We start from the raw sequence: 20,303 nt of genomic DNA on the forward strand, positions 1-20,303 counted from the left end.
ACTACAGCAGTTTACATGTAGGAAAGGACAAATGTCAAAGCAAGGCTACAAAATGCAGATACAAATTGACAAAATGACAATTTGAGCCTTCAAATATATAAATAAAATACAAAAAATACATAAGAACAATATGAAGTAATTTTGAAAAATAGGTTTCTCTTTTGATTTTTATCTAACTTATCTATCTGCCTTGGCTTATCCAACAGGATCTGGGAGTAAAACACAGACATCCTGTCCCTACCTCTTTTTAAGGGATTCCAAGGTTATCCCAGCCCAGAAAAAATATCTAGTTCTGTGAGGCCTATCCCACAGGAACATGCCTGAAGGATCTCCTTAGGGAGCTACTGTAATTCCAGATTAACCTCTCTTTAAGGCACATCCCAGCCACCCCTCAGAGGGACCTACCTACTGTCCCTTGTAGCCAAAATCAAGACTCAGAACTTTTGTGTATTTCTTGAAAAACTCTGAGTCATTAACCATCAAGTTTTTGTAAACTAAAGCGAACAACTCATAAAGTTTACTCAGTAGAAATTTAAAGTTCTTGTTTTTCCCGACTTTAACAATAACACACCAGTGAGTCATAAACTGCAGAGACAATGATCATAATTCATATAAAAGACTAAATAGTCTCCACCCGGTTCTCAGCGGATGGTTTTTATTACCAAACTGTTAAGAGACATAAGAGCTAAGTCTGGTTGATGTCCCGGTTGTATCGAGCCCAAACACATGGCACATCAAAATCTGCATCCCTGTGCTCCCCTGACATAGCGGGGCACTAAAAGTAGCGTTTAAGAGCAGCTGCTGCTTAACTCCACATCTAACAATTTGCGATGTTCCTAATTGCTTAATTTGTTTGCCGTCAATTCAGCTCAGTATGTCAACAGAACAGCAAACACATTAAGGTTCACAAGTTCCTATTGCATCTTGGGCTTAATCCCCTTTCAGCTGCAACTGCTTTTGCTTTCTGCCTAAATCCACAGGAGAATTATAAATTATCCTCCATTTATATTTTGAATACCAACGCAAGCTGAAAACACATCACTGCTGATAAGCGTCGTTTGTGGAAACGGAGCGGTATAATTTGCAGGCGGGTGAATGCAAATGTGATGACATGGGCTGAGATGTGTGGCTATAAAAATGGGAACGAGGAGAGAACGAGTGATGTGGAAGAGAAGGAGCTGTCATGATTGATGGAGTGAAACGAGCTGAGGTGCTTCTTTTCTCCTGTCCCCCCTCCTCCCATCCAAACCCAACCACCAATTTCCATTCAACTCCAGTCTGGGGCAGCGAAGGCCGTAGAGGCAGTGAAGCATCACCTCGCTCGCATAAACTACAAAAATGCATGAGTGGTCAAACCAAATGAACCTGGAAAGTGGTGCTGAATGGAGGCAAACTCGGGCAGAAAGGGAAACTTGGGTGGAAGAATGGAGTGACGCTAAAGGCTTCAAATATTCAACCATTTCCAGTGAAATTTCCAGTATGTTGTATGTGAGAATGAGCCTGGATGTAGCTGCGAGGGCACTACAATGGAGCTGGCGTTGGGTTGCCAGCTCAGGTTTGGGTCACTCCTCCAACAGGAGAGCGGCTGCAAAGGGTTGATAACATCATACTGTTAACTTGGCCTTTGGTTTAAATTTAGCAGGGAAATGAGGGCGATGTGTGGGATCCTGCTTGAAAAGAAAAGAAGCGCTTAAAGCGCCCACGCTCAGGCGAGCTCTTCCAGCGTTTCAGCTAACCCTGAGAAAGGCTAAAAAGGATCCAGAAACATGGAGACAAAGAGAAGGGCCAAGCAGGGGGAGGTGGTAGTGGTGGTGACAGGATCTGCAATTCAATCACATGGCTTAAGGTTGTGATTGAAGTCTGAGGTGAGGTTGCGGTATGCTTTCAGAGACCTGGAAAATGTGGTATTTGCTTTTCCTTCTGGCAGTCTCGCTGCGCATCAAATCCAGGTGAAAGGGCGGCTATAAAACTGATTTCACAAGACATTAAGGGAATTTCTTTGGAGAAACACTTTGGGATGTGCCAACAGATAGGAAAATTGTTTTCTTCCATTGATTCATTATCAATTACAGGTGTACGTTTGCAGGATTTGTATGACTCTCAGGATGAGTCACGAACTCTTTCCGACCAGCTGGAACGCCTACTACAGGGCTGATCTTTGCAGGAAGCATGCTGGCTCATGTTATCTCTGTTGTTGAGGTACGAAAACGGGAAAATGTGTGAAAAGGGAGGGATTGTTTTAAAACCAGTTGAACGATAAAGGATAAGAGATTGTTGTCTGACTGTGTGGTCTTCTAATGACGTCCGGGCAAGTCCTTGCAGGTTGACTACTCAATGATGAGTCTGTTGAGATGACTCAACCAAGGGTAGCCGACCTGCACGCGAGGACCTGGTAATTACTCAACCAACTTTCATGCAGAACAGGGGTAAAAGGAGGCCAAACTTGGGAAAGAAAGGAGAAAAATGAAGAAAACTCCAAGGTCTGCCACGGAGGGGGCAGATAAAGGTGTCCCAAGCAAGAGACTGGAACACGTGAGCTATAAAGTGCGCCAAATTACAGCAAGCTTTCATATTTATTGTACGCCCCAAATGAGACATGGCAGGGAGTATTGTTTGCATAACAAGTAGGGTCATGTTCAGTTCAGTTTTCACAACTCAAAACAAATTCATGCGGAACGTGCTGCCACGGAGAAAAACACTCTAAAGAAGATGAGCAACCACCATGTTTTTCCCAGTTTCCATACCAAACGGAGCTGTCCCGGCTGTTCGAGCACTCCCCTACACACAGTCAGATAACAATGAAGTGTCAGCAGCAGCTGCCAGAAACAACTGCTCTTAAACAAAGGCTGCGCTGTGTTTGGGAGATCAGGGCTCACTTTTTGACCAGGTGTAGAGACACGGACAATATGTTGTGTGCCAGTCAGGTTTTTATCCACATATTCTCTGCTATCTCCAGTCAAACCTAATGGATTTAATTTCATTGTGTGAAAACTATAGAAAATCTGTTTACACAAGATTGAAATCCAAAGGGTCCGCATTAGCCTCATTACAACAGTCCTGTGGTGAAATTAAATGTTTCTAAAAATGAATAAAAGTTATCAGAATTGAGTAAAGACCGTAACAGTCATTTCCTTTGCAGACAGAGAGCTTATTTTTAGCTTTGCGTGCACTTTTGGCTTTTCTTACCCAAAGAAAGTACCACTCGTCTAGCGCTTCTTTGCTTAGCTCTTTATACTTTTAGGCACAGGGCACTCACTAACTGAGCTATTGCTGACATGAACTTTGAATACTCTTTTTGTTTTAACATTTATCTTTTCCGCAAAAATAACCTCTGGCTCAGAGTTGGGTTTAACCATGTCCCATTCTTGGACTCAATGGATGATGGGGCTATTGTGACCATTACTTTTGTGTACTCTGTTTTTAAGTGCCATTTATAGTACTAGTGGACTACTGTTATTGTGTCTAGCTGATTCCTTTGTCTTGTCAAAAAGAGTGACTGAGATTTTGACACTGAAACAGCATAATCTTTGTTTGTACAAAGAAAGTATCCCTGGCCAGGTACCTTTGTGTTTAGTTGTGTCTCTTTCCTCAATGAAGCCAATAACGGAGGTCTTGCTTCCATTAACTTTGCACAGCCTTTGTTTTTCTTTCCCATAGAAAGCAAAAACAAGGTTAAATGTGTGCTGTTCTGTTAAATAAAAACACTGAGTTACTGCAAACTGGTGTCAAGAACAAACACCAGTAGAGAGGATAACTTCCCATTTATCTGTGTATTTAATTTTTTTTTTTTAATGGCACCTCATACTGAACCAGGCTTGTCTGGTGCTTTCTTCCTTTTAAGAAGGCAGCATTTTCCTTTCCACTGTCTCCAAATGCTTGATCTGGTTGAAGAATTGCTGCAAGGTATTAATTTTTTGTCATTAAATGATCACTTGAATTTGATTGTGTTGTGTTATGCTACTATTTGGATCGAATGGAACTTCAAATAATTGGTCCTGAATCTGACAATAAAATTTAAGACTGCATGGGAATCAACTGTATTGAATATATTGGGCTAAATATATTTTAACAGATTAAATAGATCAAGTTGGATTGAATAGGTTGGTGTGAATGCAGTGGATACTAATATTAATCACATGCTTCTGTTAAAGGCGACAGAAGGTTAAAGTACATAAACACTAATGTTATGACTAACAAACACCAGCAGGAGGTTTATAAGCGGGTTTCTTTTATTTGCAAATTCAGGAGGCTGAGAGTTGGGTTTTCATGGCTTAAGGATATTCATGAATCTCTGAGACCCATTTAAGGATTACAATCTCATCCATCTCATGGTGTTGCAGCGGCTTTGGGCGATTCAGTGCACTTCGCATTACCGTGTAAAGGGGCAGTGTCAGGGAAATAACTTTAATTTATAAGCATGGTAACAAGGCAGTGCATATGTATTGGTGTTAAAACCGTAAGGGGGGCTGCATTGATTTCACTAAGCCACATCCTGATGTTACGAACAGAAAATATATCCAACAGCTATTACTGTAGAATTTAAGTGGATTTCATTCTGACAGCTAATCCAAAGCTGTGGGAGCTGGGTACCAATTTAGAGTCAAATGTCACATGTGGAAAAAGATTACGAGAACCGAAAAAAGGGAGGATACTGCAGTCGACAGAAAGAAACTTCAATGTGTCTCGCCCGGTGTAGGAGAAGCAAAGTGTGAAGAGGAGAGGACAGCAGAGAGACAGAGTCATGAAATGTGGACAGGAGAGTCAAGAAGGGACAAAGAAAAGCTGCACTAGAAAAAAACTATCCATTACCTGCGCCTCTGGCAAAGCAACATCCATGATGTTCGGCTGGCCTCGTGGTTCGCCGTTTTCCAGTCGGGAAAAGATGACTTGGTAGCCCCTGATTTGTCCATGCTGCTTCACCTGTATAGGAGGCTTCCAAGTAACGCGGATGGCGGTGGAGTTTATGGCCTCAACCTCCAGCTTCTTGGGAGGGGCTCCGGGCACTGCAAACCAAACATTGAGGGAGGGAAGTGCAAAACAGTGACATGAAGAGATTAAAGACACCAGGAAGGAAAAGAGAGATCACAGTCAAAATATATGCTCCAGTGGTGATCTTCCACACAAATCACAGGCGGAGTCCCTCAAGTAACAGTGAAATATTTCATCAGTCAAATCAAATTAGTTTTTTTCCGTGAGTGCCAAATTATTTCAATGTTAAAGGATCCTAAAATTTTACTTCTAGAAGTACAAGTCAAATTCAGAGAAAGCCATATTTTAACAAAATTAGTAGGCAATATATTCTGCCACAACCAGACATTTATGATCTTGATGTAGCCAAAAATGAAAAGGATTTTGACACATTTGTTGTACATGATGTAAATGAGTGAAAGGGTCAGAATTTCCTCCAACTTCATGGGGAAAAAAGTTTTGTTTAAGCCAAAATATGTGCAGAAATTGTTGATACCTAAAGACTGAAATCATTAGTAGTTACTGCTTTTATCCCATAAACATCATTGGTTATACTTTTTTGCTATTATTCATTTAACAAATTCCTCCTTTTTCTTCTCTTACTTGGGTTATCTTCTCTTGACAAACCAAAAAACTATCAGAAATAACTTTGAGTGATATTAGAAACAGTTATAAATCTGATCACTCACTTCAGATGTTCTAAGGCTCCTGCTTCCCCCAAAACACCACATACCCAACAGCATGTAGTCTAGTCATGTCTGTAGTGCCCTTAATTCTAGTAAGAAATTAGCCGTGTTGCAGCAAACTTCAAACACATTAATTATAGACGACTCTCTCTTAGGAGAAGCCGCCCTCTATCACACTGCAAACAAAATGAGAAACGTGTTGGGAAAAAAAAAGAGAGAGAGAAGAGTGATAGAAAAGAGAGGCGAGATCAGTTCCACTTCTGTTCTTTAGTGTGGGGAGAAAAAGACAGTATTCACACAGCACAAGCAGAGGAAAGTGACACAGCACTGAACCCCAGGGAGTGATGAGCTTCAAGATGGAGACAGGAGGAAAAAGACGGTGATCCCAATCAGCTACCACCGCCAGCGAGCAAGAGGAGGGTGAAGGAAATCAGTGACAGGCTGCTTCAAGCGAGCGACTGCAGAAAACCTACCATCCTCCTTGGTTCTCATCTTGACCGGGGCACTTTCAGGGCCTGGGCCCACATCAGTGTGCGCCCTCACCCACACCTCATACTCAGTCCACTTCTCCAGGTCTACCAGCACATGGCTGGTGGCGTCTGCACCGATGTCGGACACATCGCGCCGCTCCGTGTTCTCTCCCGCCGGAGCCTGGTAGCTGACTGTGTAGCGCACGATGGCACCGTGGCGGCTGTCGGCAGGCGGCGCCACCCAACTCACCTTGAGGCTTGTGGAGGTCAGGCTGACCACGTGAACTTCCTGAGGTGGAGCGGAGGGAGCTGCAGGGGGGGGAGCAAAACCACACGAAGGAAGGCCACGGATCAAGCAAACAAAAAATAAACTAAAAATGCACACAAAACATGACAAAACTAAGGAAGCTTTTTGCTGAGTATTCAACTTGAATCATTTGCATTTCCATTCTGAAAAATGCTAAATTGTGTTAAATTGTGTTAATATAATATATAATGTAGGAAATCTATATATCAGTTTGAAGAGATGTAGGTGTAATGTTTATTTATGACTGTTAATGTGCATTCTCATTCCTGCACTCTTCCAAAACACAAAATTGCTCAAGTTTGAATGCAAAAAGCTTCCATACTAAACAGGATGCTACCTCCAGACTGAGAGATTTGGATGCAAAAAAAAAAACCTTATCGGTCCAAAGCTTAAGCCATGTTTGGTGCCACGTTTATGCAGGAGGCAATGAAATCACAGGGTGAGGCGGACAGAATATAAGATGTGCCAAAAAGTTTACAAGGCCGTGTGTTTTATGAAGACGTAATTTGTCCCTAACCGCCCCCCGTGCTGCCTCTTGCAGCGCGCGGTGGGAGCAATAAACGGGCCACGGATGTGTGAGATTGTGAACAAGTGCGTGACTTTGTGGACTGGTGTTAACACAGTGATGCAGAAGCTCTGGGCTTCGTTAGAGAGCTTGGCTGCAGCTGAGATGGGCAGTTAAAGACAGCATACGGCCTTGGCTTTTACGATCAATAACACTTAAGATGGCTTCGGGTAACATCTGGTTTGTTACCACTGCAATTTCTGCAGATAAAAAAGGAAATACTGAGGTATAATCCACTATATGATGCTCTGTCATTAACCCACAGATAAACAACTGAACTAAAAGTTAAGTAACTACATTATTAAGGTGTAAAAACTGCACATTTTTACCACTGGAACTGTTACTCATTTTATAATAAACTTGAATGTATTTAGTTTGATTTTATGTAATAGATCGACACAAATAGAAATGTAGAAGAAGTTTCTCTTCTCTGTATAGACAATACTGCACTTTATTGCTAATATACAAAAATCCCACAGCATAATGCTACTACAACCATGTTTGGGCAAATCAAACATGTGGGAGATGGCACAACATGAACACATTATTTTCACTGTGAAACACAGTGGAGGCAGCATCATTGTGTGGGGATACAAAAATAAAAAATGTGAAAAAGTTCGTGTGGTACGTATTTTAAAATCTTACATTTTAAAGTCCTCCTCACTCTGAGTTAATATTCAACTTCAACAAAATGAAAATAACCAAAATTATCTAAAATAATTAGTTTAATAATCTGCTGAAGTATAAATGTTTAAACTCTCGAGTCTGGAGGAAAAAAACAGAAACCAAACACTTTCAAGAAGCAGAACAAAACTGAAAATAAAATACGACAGCATTCAAATATTTCATGCAGCTAAATGTATCATGAATATGTTCAACTTGATAAAAATAAGATATTTAAACAAAATAGGAGAATTTTTTGTTCAAGCATGCAGATGAAATCTAACAAACCAATGCCAACACACAAAACTTCACCTTTAAAAATAAAATAAATCATAATCAGATGTGCAGATGTGTCTGATCCACAAGTGAGAGAGCAGAAGATCTACAAAGACTTTGCAGCAACTTGTGTATTGAGGAAAAAAAGTGGCAGACTGATGATTCTGCTATTGAGCTCCAGATCAAAAATCAGGAAGATCAAAGTGAAGGTGGACCTGGGGAGGACAACACCAAAGGGAAACAGAGAAAACTTGCAATTATGGCGACTGACTGCAACTCAAATCCAGATATATTTAAACTTTCAGCAATCGGAATTTGATCTGCTTTTAAAACAAATCAAATGCGAATATTTGTTCACCATTTTTCCCCAACATTAATGGTGTAAACAAAACTCCAACAACCTACACACTCAGCATCAACCTTTGTACATGAACTGCTGGAAAAATCCTCGGCTTTAATTTTTGGCAAAGCGAGAAAATCTGAACATTCACCGCACCTCGACCTATTGATTTTCACCCATCTTAATCACTCGCACATCAATGCCTTCCCATTCAATTTTAGGTCAAGTATCTTGCAGCTGTGTCAAGCCCTCAGCTGAGCTTGGTGAAGCACAGAAATAAAAGGTAAATGGAGCTTACTTCTGATGCTTGCTCTGACTCCTAAAAAATAGTGCTGAACATTGAAATGCAGCCCTGGAGAAAGGAATAATTTCGAACCGCCTGTTCACTGCAGAACCTTCCCAAGGCTGCTGGCAGGCGTTGAATCGCACCACAGCATGCAACTCAGATTTGTTTCTCTGAGTTTTGTGGACTCGCTGTTATTCTGATTCTGTTTGTTTAATTATCATGCCTCAACAACAAGATTTATGCATGATTTTGGTAAAACTTAACTCATTTATTAGCTTATTTCCATTAAAATTTACACATTAGAATTTCTAACTGCTGTGAAAATTCGTTATGTTATGTTTTTTGGCCAGATTTTAATGTTTTAAAAAAATCTAATTTCAATGAAACAGAACAAATACAAAATGCAGCTTGCAAGTCGCTTTTTTTTTGGAGAAATGTGAGATCTTTGCAGTGGTGAAGGAGCTCCTGTCTCTTTCTTTTGGCTCATTGTTTCTTATTGTTGAATCATGAAGACTGAATCTAACTGAGATGAGGGAGGCCCTGCTGTGCTTTAGATGTTGTTCTGGGATCTTTTATGAGCTTCTTGAGGAGACTACGATGCACTTTTATCGTAAATTTAGTAGACTGGCCACTCCTGGGAAGGTTCACCACCATTTCATGGTTCACTGAAGTCACAAAGCATTAGAAACGACTTTGTGGCCCTTCCCAGATAGATGTTGCTAACTTTCTTTTTTTTTCCTTCAGTTTTTTTTATCTGTTTGAGATTTGCAGTTCTCTTTTGAGGTATTTAAGCCTACTTTGTGTTGGAGTCAAATGTCACATGTCAGACTGCAATCATCCCTGTGTATGTGAGTGAAATCCAACCAAAAAAATTAATCTAATCACAATTTATGTATGAATGAACGAAGGTGTGGGGAAAGCTTTCCTCAGAAACTGCTTTTTGTATTTACTCTGGTCATCTTTATTTGATGTTATTTGTTTGATGATCTGAGATATTTAGGTATGACAAAAAAAAGCAAAAAGGAAATCTGCAATGTAATCCAGTTACTGTACTCTACAGATGTATAAGATCCTTCAAACGTAGCCAAACAGCGACTCTAAACGTGCACACCGGTGCGAATGCCCACAAATCAGCTGCCGCTAATTGACACCAACTTCATGATTAACTTTTATTAATCACCACAATTTGATCACGTTCCACAATTAAACAGGTCCGCTTTTGTGTTTGTTTGCTTCCCGGAAGCCGGAGTCTTTGCTCGGACGGCCTTCGTCTTTTGTGAAGAAACAAGCTCCACATTGTAGCATCTCTGTGTTTGTTTCCATTGTTCCACCTCCAACAGAGCGACGTGTCCTCGTTCCGGTCCATCACACTCAGTCAGCTTTTGGAACCACCTCATATGACTCCAAAACGTCCTCTAGTCAGTTTGTTCAGTATCTTACTGAAGCATTTAAAAAACGTTGCAAATGTTTCTCCATTACAAGCCTTTCATGAGAATTTCATGTTAAAGGACGCAAAATAGTGCATCATTTTGAAGTGGAAGCAAAATGACATCTACTGTAGTTGGCAACTGTTTTTTTTTTTTTTTAACAAATAAAAGTCTAAAAGTGTGGTGTCCCTCAGTATTCATTCCCTGTTACTCTGACACCAAACCACCTACCCACAGATGACATAATAAAGAAACGCAGTCCATCCATGTGAGATTTATTGCCCCTATAAATCACAGCTGCACAACATACTCAGGGTATCTGCAGGTTTCAGCAAGTCAAATTTAAGACTGTTGAAGACCTTTTCAATGCAACCTTGAATTAAATTTATGACCAAAAAAACTATAAATATAATAGGGGATGGTGGGAGGTTTTTCTTTATTACAATCAAGCATCGCAAACCCCCCATAGTGCCAAGTTTAAAGGTTTTTTCTGCACAAAATGAACCTAGCATCGTACGGGTTGGCAACAAAAGTGAGCCAGCTAGCTAGTTAGCTAGAATGTATTAGCACTAGTTAGCTGTTGCCTCAACTGCCTTGAGTCACAGAACGCAATGAATTTGTCTGCATGTGACTCAAACATTTGCCTGACAGAAAAGTCAGAGAAAAATAAACAACAACAAAAATATACAAGATTAAAAATTTCTACAACAGTAAGATGATTAATGTATTTAAGGCCAACTTTGATTGATTCAAGATATTTAAAGATAAATGAATTTAAAACTATTGAAAGATTAATGGGTAACGTGATCATATAAAATCCCAAAACCACACAAAATTTGGTGGTAGTAATGCAGCAAAATGGGATATGATCAGTTTTGCAAGACATTGTTATTCAAATGATCACAATAACCAATCATGAGCATCTATTATTTCCCCCTCACAGCTATGTGCAAAGAAAGCGTGTGGTGAAGCAACCCTTCCGGGTGAGGTGGCACAAGCATTGTGCCTACACAGCAAATAAAAAAATAAAATCAAACGAGTGACATTTTGAATGCTGGCACTGTAAAAGCACATAATGATATGAGGCAAGGCAACACAGCACAGCTCAGAAATGTGGGAACAAGACACATTAAACGTACCTTTGACACAGGGCCTGCCCTCTGCTAGACGGACAGGGGGGTTAGTGCTGGCGACAGAGGGGAGGTGGTGGAAGCGGGGAAGCTGACCGGGATGGCTGCTCTGTCAGCATTATGTGCTGCTCTCAGATTGATTTGACATTCAAGTTGCTCACACTCTCTGTTTTAAGGTCTATAAAACTCACATTTTGCCCCTCACTCTCTCTCTCTCTCTCTGTTTCACTCACTGAGGGGAACGACCTGAACCTGCTTCAGCCGCCTGGAGGTGACTCTCTGAAATCACTGGGTTAGTGGCTAACAAGCAGAAAAGACAGAGGACAGAGGCAGCGCTGGGGAAAGAAAAATGGAGCACTTACTGGACTGAGCAGTGCGGGCTTGGATGGGCTGGGTGTAGACACCCAAACCCATTTCAGAGCGGGCTGCCAGGGAGAAATAGTACATGGTGTCAGGCTTTAAACCATCCACAGAGTGGGAGCCCGCCGGGCCGAACGTCACGTGTTTCTGGAGAGAAAAATAATAAAAAAGAAAACAACAATCAGTGGTGCTGCCCGAGTTAGTTCATGTGCTCTACAATAACAAAATGATACAATCTTCAACTGCACTGCAAACAGTCATATATGACTGCCAAAGGGAGCAGAAGCAGCTTGTTCCAAAAACAAGTTGGCCTCCAGCTTCCAACTGGTTCGGTCCACCAGAGTTCCAACAAACGGCCACAGCAGAAGAGAGTAACAGAGCAGATTGTGTCCACACTAGGTTTTTCTCATCAGCTGGGGAGCCGACTACATTACTACAATAACACAGCCTCCCCACTCAGAGGGGTTGCATCATGAAGAGTAAGAGTCGTCTGCAGTTTCACTGTGGAAAACGAGACAAATTCAGCAGCAGACGGAGAGAGCGATAGGGCGAGCTGCTGTGCAGGAGAGATAATTTTCGACATGAAGCGGTCTGAACGTCGTGTTCTGATGCTAACCTTGCTGTCTGAGCCGGCCTCCCAGTACTGCAGCTCGTACTTGGTGATTTGGTCCTGCACAGGCCACAGCCACGTCAGCGAGATCCGGGTGTCGAGCTCGGCTTCGGCCTCGAAACTGGACGGCTGCGCGGGAACTGGCGCAGGGAGAACACGGGTTAAAGCATGGAGGCAAACAGGCTTACAAAAGGTTTCATTTTGTCACATGGAACATTAATTTTTAATGGATTTCACAGGGAATTTATGTAACGCACAAGTACAATCAGTGCTAAATCTTGAATGGCAAAGAATAATTAAATATAGTGCTGAAACGATTCATCAGATTAATTGTGATTAATTATTTTGTTAAATAATCATTAACTAATGTGTTAATCGTTAATTGTAGTGTACAGATTCAAAAAAGGCTAATTTGCTAAAAGAACAACATACTCAAGGGAGTAGTTAACTGTGCGATTAATTCATTGATGATTATTTCAGGAATCGATTCATCATGATGAATCTGATTAATTGTTTCAGCCCCATCCCGGGTTTTATTTAGGGGCAACAGAATAAAGTGGGGCTCTGCTTGAATACACACCAAAAAAAGAAGAATTGTTTTAATTCTACATAATAATTAAGTGTCTATGTTAGTCTATCACATGAAATCCCAATGAAGTTGGACTAAGACTGAATGTGAAATAGTACCAGATAAAGCACTGCAATAAGAAAGAACATCAAGTTAAATATCTCTGCTGAATGATTTTATCTCAAACACATACGTGTGTTTATGAGCAATTGCGCAAACAGTCAGATTAAATGCCTTCCTCTAACAATGCATTCCTACTTCTTACACACATGAAGAACTCCAGAGCCTCTCATAGTGGCTGCTGCTCACCTCCCTGCTGTGTTTTGACTTGCAGGATGTCAGAGGGTGGTCCGTCACCTACGGAGGTGAAGCCCAGCACCCTGAGGCTGTAGGTGATGTCAGGCGTCAGGCCAGAGATGGTTGTCAGGCTGCTGTCGTCCGTGTTGTGCTTCTGCCAGGCGCTGAGCGGGGCCGTCATGTCGGAGCTGTAGTAAACCCGGTAGCCTCTTATCTGTCCGTTGGGCTCCTCTGGCGGCTCCCACTGGACCAGCATGGTGCTGGCGCTCAGCATGCGAGCCTGAACATGGAGGGGCGGCGACGAGGGCGCCTGCTCGCCAGTGCGCGTCTCCACGGGGTCGCTGGGCGGCCCGCGGCCGATGTTGTTGATGGCCATGACGCGGAACTCGTACTCAGAGTACGGGCTGAGTCCACCGATGCTGTAGCGTGTGGTTGCCACACCCTCCACCTCCTGGAAGCCGTTGTCCGACGACTTGGCTCGGTATTGGATCATGTAGTAGGAAACGGGTTCTGGGTTTCCGGAGTCCCACGTTAGCGTCACGCTGGTGGCGGTGGTCTCCGTCACAGTCAGGGAGGTCGGGGGTTTCGGTAAGGCTGAAGACGGAGAAACAAATCATCAGCTTTGACTTTTTTTGTTTTGCCATCAAGCTGATGCCTGTCGCAATATGTAACAAATCGATTAATCACATGATAAAAAGAAACTGGACAATTTTCATTTACATGATTGTTTTGTTTTTTTCAAGTCTTTCTCTCTAGATGACAAAAGGCCCACTGGATGCATTGATCTCAACCAGCTTTTATTTTGAAAGCCAGTTTTACATTTGTATTCATTTTATTTGTTGCTTGCAAAATGGGATATGATCAGTTTTGCAATAAATAAATTGTTTATTTATTTTGAATATTTAAAATGTCTTCTAGTTCCAGTGTTTAATGTTCCTTAAAATTAAAGTTTATTGATCATTGGGAAGGTGTATTTGCATTAATATTCCCTAGTCATTATATTATATGAAAATGGTCTCAAAATGACATAATTACGGTTTGTTGCAATAACTTCTGGGACAATTTATCATCCAGCAAAATTTGTTATTCTGACAGGACTAGATTGGTAATATGAATATGACGTATGCAACAGATTGTAGCTATTTAGAGACTTCAGGCATATTTTGGCATAAATTGTAAACTAAAATGGTCAGACGTGTTTCATTGATGGGGGTTTGAACAATCTGGACCTCAGAGTACAAATCATAACCCTTTAATGACACCCTATCATTAAGTTAATCAAATCTGGAAACAAAACCATCTTTAACAATGTTTTTTGATTTTTGCAGTATTGTATAGAGCAGCAATCTGTGACCTTTGTGACTGTAAATAGGTTTGGTCATAAATAATACAATGCAAAGTAATTCAAATGCTCATTTTTAGTAGTAGTTTTTAGATCCATTTTTTTTTAAAACAAAAAGACACCTAGTAATAATTTTCTTAAGCCATTTGTTTCTTGGTTAAGACGTTCCAAATAAAGGATTTTTTCATTTAAAAGTATGATTTGACGGGTGTCTTTATATTAATAGAAGTAATGTTCCTTTGAAGAAATTGAATGCATAAGCTTATGATTGTTTTATATATTTTTTTATTTATTTATTTTAAGAAAAAATCAAGATAAAGCCAAATTTTGTAGGAAACGATAAAAAATATTGAAGCAATATAGATTATACTGGCTGGACAAAAGAACTTCTGGATGTAAAGGTTGCAGATTCATTAAGTAGGGTAATTTCTCTGCTGTTTTGGCATCTGGACAAAAAAATTTATATTCTATCACTCTTGCAAACAGTGAATGGAGATGGCTTGTGAACATTGATAGATACAGAGGAATGCAGTTTTAATGTTTTGTTAACCAGAGCCAGTTTAAGAACTTCTGCTGAGATGTAACCTGAATTTAAAGTCCAAATAAGCACATGTGGGACGTTTTTTTTAATTAATCAGTGTATGTTTTGAAAATAGAAGGAAAACCAAAATACTGTACTTATCGTATAGCTTTAAAATCTGATTGTGACAAGGCACATTTAAATATAAATCAATGTAGAATCCTCTGCATTTATCAAGTATAGGAAAAAACTTTTTTCAATATTCAATTCTAGTTTTTCCGTACCTACTCAGACCTGGAAATGATCATAAAGTAAATGACATATTTTTCCAGAATCACTGTATAAATTATGCGCTTTTCAGGTAATTCCAGGAAGAATTACAAATCTGACAATTTTGATAAAACATTTCTAAAGAGCAGATAAACAAAGCTTATTACAGCTCATGTCACATTAACAGGCCTGAGCTGCTCGCCTGTAAGCCATCCCCTACAATACTGTCAGCAATAATCAACCCAAAAAGAACAGCAAACCTTAAGTGAAGACACACTTTTGCTTAATAGTCCAACGATTACTGACAATACAAGAAAATTGCAAGAGTGGTTGCTGCTGTTGCAAATGCAAGCCAAACAGAGGGTGTGTATTAAGGCCTCCTCAGGGAAACAGGTCTGTTGTGCTGTGGTCCCTCTAATGACTGTGACATTTTGTGTATCGATCAGCTTGAGTGGAAAGCCAAATCAATACGGACAAATACTGATACCAGAGGCCGTGATAGGTAGACAACACCCCTTTAAAGTCACGTACACGCTTGGATGTAGAAGCAGGCAGAGAGAAAAATACAAGCCAGAGAGATCAATGCATCGACGAGGAAACTCCAAACCCTTGATGTTTTTTAATTTGTAACTGTAAAATGTTTAAAATTAGTTTCAAAGGGCATATGAAGGTGTTTTAATTAGATTATTTTTTATGATCTACAAAGCCTTCAAAAGATATTAACACTCCTTTGAGCTTTTTGTACAGATTGCCATGATAAACACACAAACTTTAATGTGTTTCAGTGGGATTTTAAGTAACAGATCAACACAAAGGTGCAAAACGTTGTGAAAAAGAAAGAATAGTTTTAAAAAATAACATTTAAAGTGCAGAGGACAATACCAAAAACCATGTATTGATAGTTTAAGTTGCGTCAGAATGTTTTTCTTTTCAGATTGTGGATTGAACAGTCCTTCATAAAATGTTGAACTGGATTTTATTTAACGTAAAGGAGTTGAAACTGTTCAAATCCACAATCCTGCACTGCTTTGTGTTGGACTGTCACACAAAGTTTTTGCCTGTATGGTGACAAAAAGGACTATTTCAATTACTTGCATCAACGTAGGGGTGGGGATTTATTGTATTGTTTAGCAGTTATTGTGAAAAATTTCTCAAGAATTTTGATTTATTGTTGCTACAGTAAATGTCAATTCATGTTCTAAAAAAACTGACTGAAATGTTATTTTACTAATTTCTGCAAAGCTTTTTATTATGAGAGCAACAATAAATATCAGTTCATTTAAAAGTATGATTAAATTAAGTTTCTCTGTACAACTTTTTTATAAACCGGATTTCAAATAGGTAGCCAAAGCCATACAATGACCTAAAAAAAAAGTAATAAACAGTTTAATATGATCATTTTTATCATTATCACAACAGTACTACAAAATATCGTGATAAAATTCTAAGTCTACCTCAACATTGTTCTTTTCTCTTACAATCTGCGCCTCACCTTTGACGGTAACCTGTGCCGTGGCTTCGATCATCCCCAGAGAAGAGATGGCCACACAGGTGTAGTTGGCCGACTCTCGGATGCTGGTGACCTCCAGCACGTTGCGGCCCAGTGGCATCTCCTCCTCCTTGGTCAGCTCCACCTGACCCATGGTCCATTTGACGAAGGGCATCGGTGAGCCCACCGCAACGCACGTCAGGTTGACGCTGCCGCCCGGCATCACCTCTTGGTTGTTGGGTGGAATAGAGAATCTAGGTGGGACTCTTCGCACTGAGAGGAAAAGAAAATGAAAGGAAATGAGTGTAAGGGTACGCAAGGTAAATACAATCCTTCCTTGTGTAAACTCGTGAACGTTCTTTCTCTGTGCAACATCACAAAGAAAAAGAAATTTTCAGAGTTTAATAGAAAAGAGGAGCTGATCGCTTTTGTCCAAATGTGCGGGCGAGCACAAAGGGAATAAAAGGATCGTCACAAAATGGCTCTGGATATTCAGAAGAAATCCTTTTTTTTATCCCCTTCCCCACAATAAGAGAGCATATTACCAAAAATAGTCCAGTTTTGCAGGAGACTATGTCCGGACCTCTTTTGTCAAAGTGTCAAACAGTAGCGGTAGTTGCATCATTGAGGGACCCTGTGGAGATGCTATTGTTTGATTTTTCCTCTGTCTCCCTCTCTCTTCCTTTCTCTTTCTCTCTGGATCCTTCAGCTCTCTCCCTCTGTCTTTTTCACTCTCTATGTGCAGTTCTGATATGCAGATAGGCTGACATTAAATAGAGGTTCCCATGGAGACAAGAAGGGCCCGTTGACGTCGCTTGGGACAAGGCAAACACCAATTCAGAGGGTCTATGGTGTACTGAAAAGCTAGCCCAGGATAAACAGGCAGCCAGCATTTACATATGACTTTCTGTCTCCATGAAGATGCATACCAAATGCCTCTCATATTTAGACATTTTAGATCTCTTCTCTGGGAACTTTTGGCAAGTAAGTTATCCATATGACACTGCGGGGGGGGAAAAAAACCTGACAACACTTTGTGAAGATCCATTAGTGTCACACCTGTTAAATTTATGACATGTTCCAGTAGTGTGCACTCAATCTAAGAGTTAGAGGCTCTAGCTTCTTTATCCTCGACTATGAGGAAAGTGAAGCTTCGCCAAACATTTAGCTTCCCGCTGAGAACCCATTATTTCTATTCCACCTCTGCTGTTCATATGTTTCCGAGACACTAACAGCAAAATAAAAAGAAAATACTCTCCCTGCAGAATTCGCACTGCTTGTCTCCCCTAATGCACTACAGTATCTCCGTGTGTCTCAGAAAAAAAAAAACTAACAAAAAAACCCTCGACTATAATTGCTCTTATGCTCGGGTCTACATGAAAATGGATTTTCAAATATGAGTCTGCCTCCAGTCCCCACCGTCAAAACCCTTCACCCCCCCTCTCCAGGATCTAATTTGAACCGGAACGTCGTTACAGCCGTGCTTGTTATTCCCCTCATTATGTGGTGAAATGGAAAAACACAAAAGCACCTTTTGAGATTCCAGTCAGGGAAAAAGGCTGATTCTCTGGCCGTAATAAGTGGGGGGGTGGAAACCAGGTTCACATTCATCTGAATTTTCCCATAATAATTGAGGTTCTGCGTGCAGACTTTCTGCCGTTTTAATCAGCAGATTCATGTGGGATGAAGCTACTTGGCTCAGTATCAAAAAATAATTAATATCCCAAGTTTCAGCCGCAGAACATTTTGGCAGCTTTACTTTTGGAATTTGGCTTCATGAGATTCTGTCACACAATTCCCAACAACAGAAACGGCCAAAGTTGGGTAAAACTAAAGTTGATTTTCCTCGACATTTAATTAAGTATTTAAAATGGAGTTTCATGATGAGTGGATGTCATGACATGTCAACTTTTATGAAATACATGAAAAATGTTTTTTTTTTTTTTTTTGCCATGTAAAGATTGGATAGTTGAGCTGCCAGCTCTCAAAGCAGATAGAGATGCTGGTCTGAACTAAAGCATGCATGGGAGCTGGAGGGTTTGGAGCAAACAAGAGATACCTTAAAAATTGCCGGGCTGAGTTTCAGCTTGTTTGGTCCCGACAGGATTTTTTTTTAGTGTTTTTTTTCAACTGGCAATCTTTTTTCAATCAGTAAACGCACCTTACCTAAGCACATCCAGGTTATAGTTACAGTACTCTATGGCATCAATGCCATATTCGATTTTGAGAATGGTGTCAAAGAAAGCAGATAAATCTAACAAGCTAAATACCTGTTTTTAAGAAGACATCGAAAAAGGTTTGAGTTAAATCAGGCTGCAAGACAGAGAGACTTCAGCAAAACTTTGGTCAACAACAGCAAGGCTGTTTTATTTTTCGAAGTTTTCATCTATCCGTTTCTAATTCAAAATAACGATTTTATTCTTGTTGAAATCTCAAAGTTTGGGTACCAAAGAAAGAAACTTTAAGATACTGCTGTCTCAGCAGCGCTAATCACAAACTATGTTGTGAGATGCAAAAGACAGTTTAAAAGTCAACACAAAAAGCATTATGAAAGAAAAAAACATGTTTTACAACTACTCTCTAACACACACAGTGTTTCTCAAAATATAATGAATTAGCAACCACTTGCGTCAAGAAGTTAATTCAAGTATTTTGATTACTGTTCTTATTTCCTCTTCTATTATAGTCCTTTAGTAAGTCAAAGCTTAGCTAAAGTTGGAGATCAGAAATTGCTGATTTCAAGACAATGAAAAAGTATGAGTAAGGGGAAAAATCTGACCTTTCTGTTCAAATTTCTTTAATAATTGACTGAAGGACTTGAAGTTGAGACACTTTAGAGCTTTTTAGAGTTCATATTGGAAGCCACGTGTGTCTTTTTACAGTAATATCTCTTTTTTTCATTTTAATTCTCAGAACAAGCAGACAGATGTAGGCCAAATATAATACCATGAATCCATTTAGCTCAAAGCAGCAGTTGTTCTTTTGCGATTCCATAGACTTAAGAGTACTATGAGCAGTCAGTCAATGGGGGCTTGTGTATATTGAACACTTAATGTTGTGAATAATTCAAGATGCGCGGTTAAGTTTGGAGAGGTGCTGTGGAACAAAATGACTAGAGGGCAGGTAATTGTTATCGATTCCCCAGAAGCCTCTCCCCTGTCGAGAGCCGCTCGGAGAGATGGGCTCCGGGACTCTATCAAAACCACAAAATAAGCCCTGTCTCCACTCTGCCTGCCTGCTTGCTGGATACCTATAAATTTAACTGCCCTGACAAAGTGCCCAAGGATAGCAGAACCTGTCCAGTCAATCAATATCTGGCACAAACTGGCACAGAGTCAGCAGGCTGCGAGTCTTCCTGGCAGCAGCGTCTCTGGGCAGCCATGATGGCTGATCATCCCCTTGTCAGCACTCTGGCAGCTCATTCTTAAATATTCTACAGGTCAGCTGTTTGTGAGGCAGAGATGTGCAAATGGAAGCCAAGGAGGGAAAAATTCCTGAGAATCACCTCCGTCTTGAATACAGTGAATGGTATAAATTTTAATGCAGAGTCCAGTTTGTTGCATCATGAATCAGCTGTAATTAGGGGTGTAACAACAAAGTCTGATATTTCTTGTCAATTAGGTTAAATGATTTGGGAAGATATTCTTAATTGGTCCAGAAATAAAGATTTTGAAACAATGACGTAATTAATTGACTAGCTCTGTTGTGTTATGACTAAAGGTTGAGTAA

At 40.3% G+C, this 20,303-nt stretch overlaps 1 protein-coding gene across 1 annotated transcript in view; it reads right to left on the minus strand.

Moving 5' to 3' along the window:
- LOC116722020 (receptor-type tyrosine-protein phosphatase F-like) overlaps positions 1 to 20,303 on the minus strand; it is a 184,606-nt gene that overhangs the window by 71,556 nt on the left and 92,747 nt on the right. Inside the window, exons 8-13 of the mRNA XM_032566101.1 lie at positions 16,578 to 16,847; positions 12,966 to 13,547; positions 12,095 to 12,228; positions 11,481 to 11,625; positions 6,128 to 6,433; positions 4,810 to 5,003 (exon numbers count right to left, since the gene is read on the minus strand). Of these exons, the coding sequence (XP_032421992.1) occupies positions 4,810 to 5,003; positions 6,128 to 6,433; positions 11,481 to 11,625; positions 12,095 to 12,228; positions 12,966 to 13,547; positions 16,578 to 16,847 (1,631 nt within the window). The remainder of the gene's footprint in view (positions 1 to 4,809; positions 5,004 to 6,127; positions 6,434 to 11,480; positions 11,626 to 12,094; positions 12,229 to 12,965; positions 13,548 to 16,577; positions 16,848 to 20,303) is intronic.

This window comes from Xiphophorus hellerii, chromosome 6 (genome assembly GCF_003331165.1).
Source record: "Xiphophorus hellerii strain 12219 chromosome 6, Xiphophorus_hellerii-4.1, whole genome shotgun sequence".
NCBI classification, from domain to species: domain Eukaryota; kingdom Metazoa; phylum Chordata; class Actinopteri; order Cyprinodontiformes; family Poeciliidae; genus Xiphophorus; species Xiphophorus hellerii.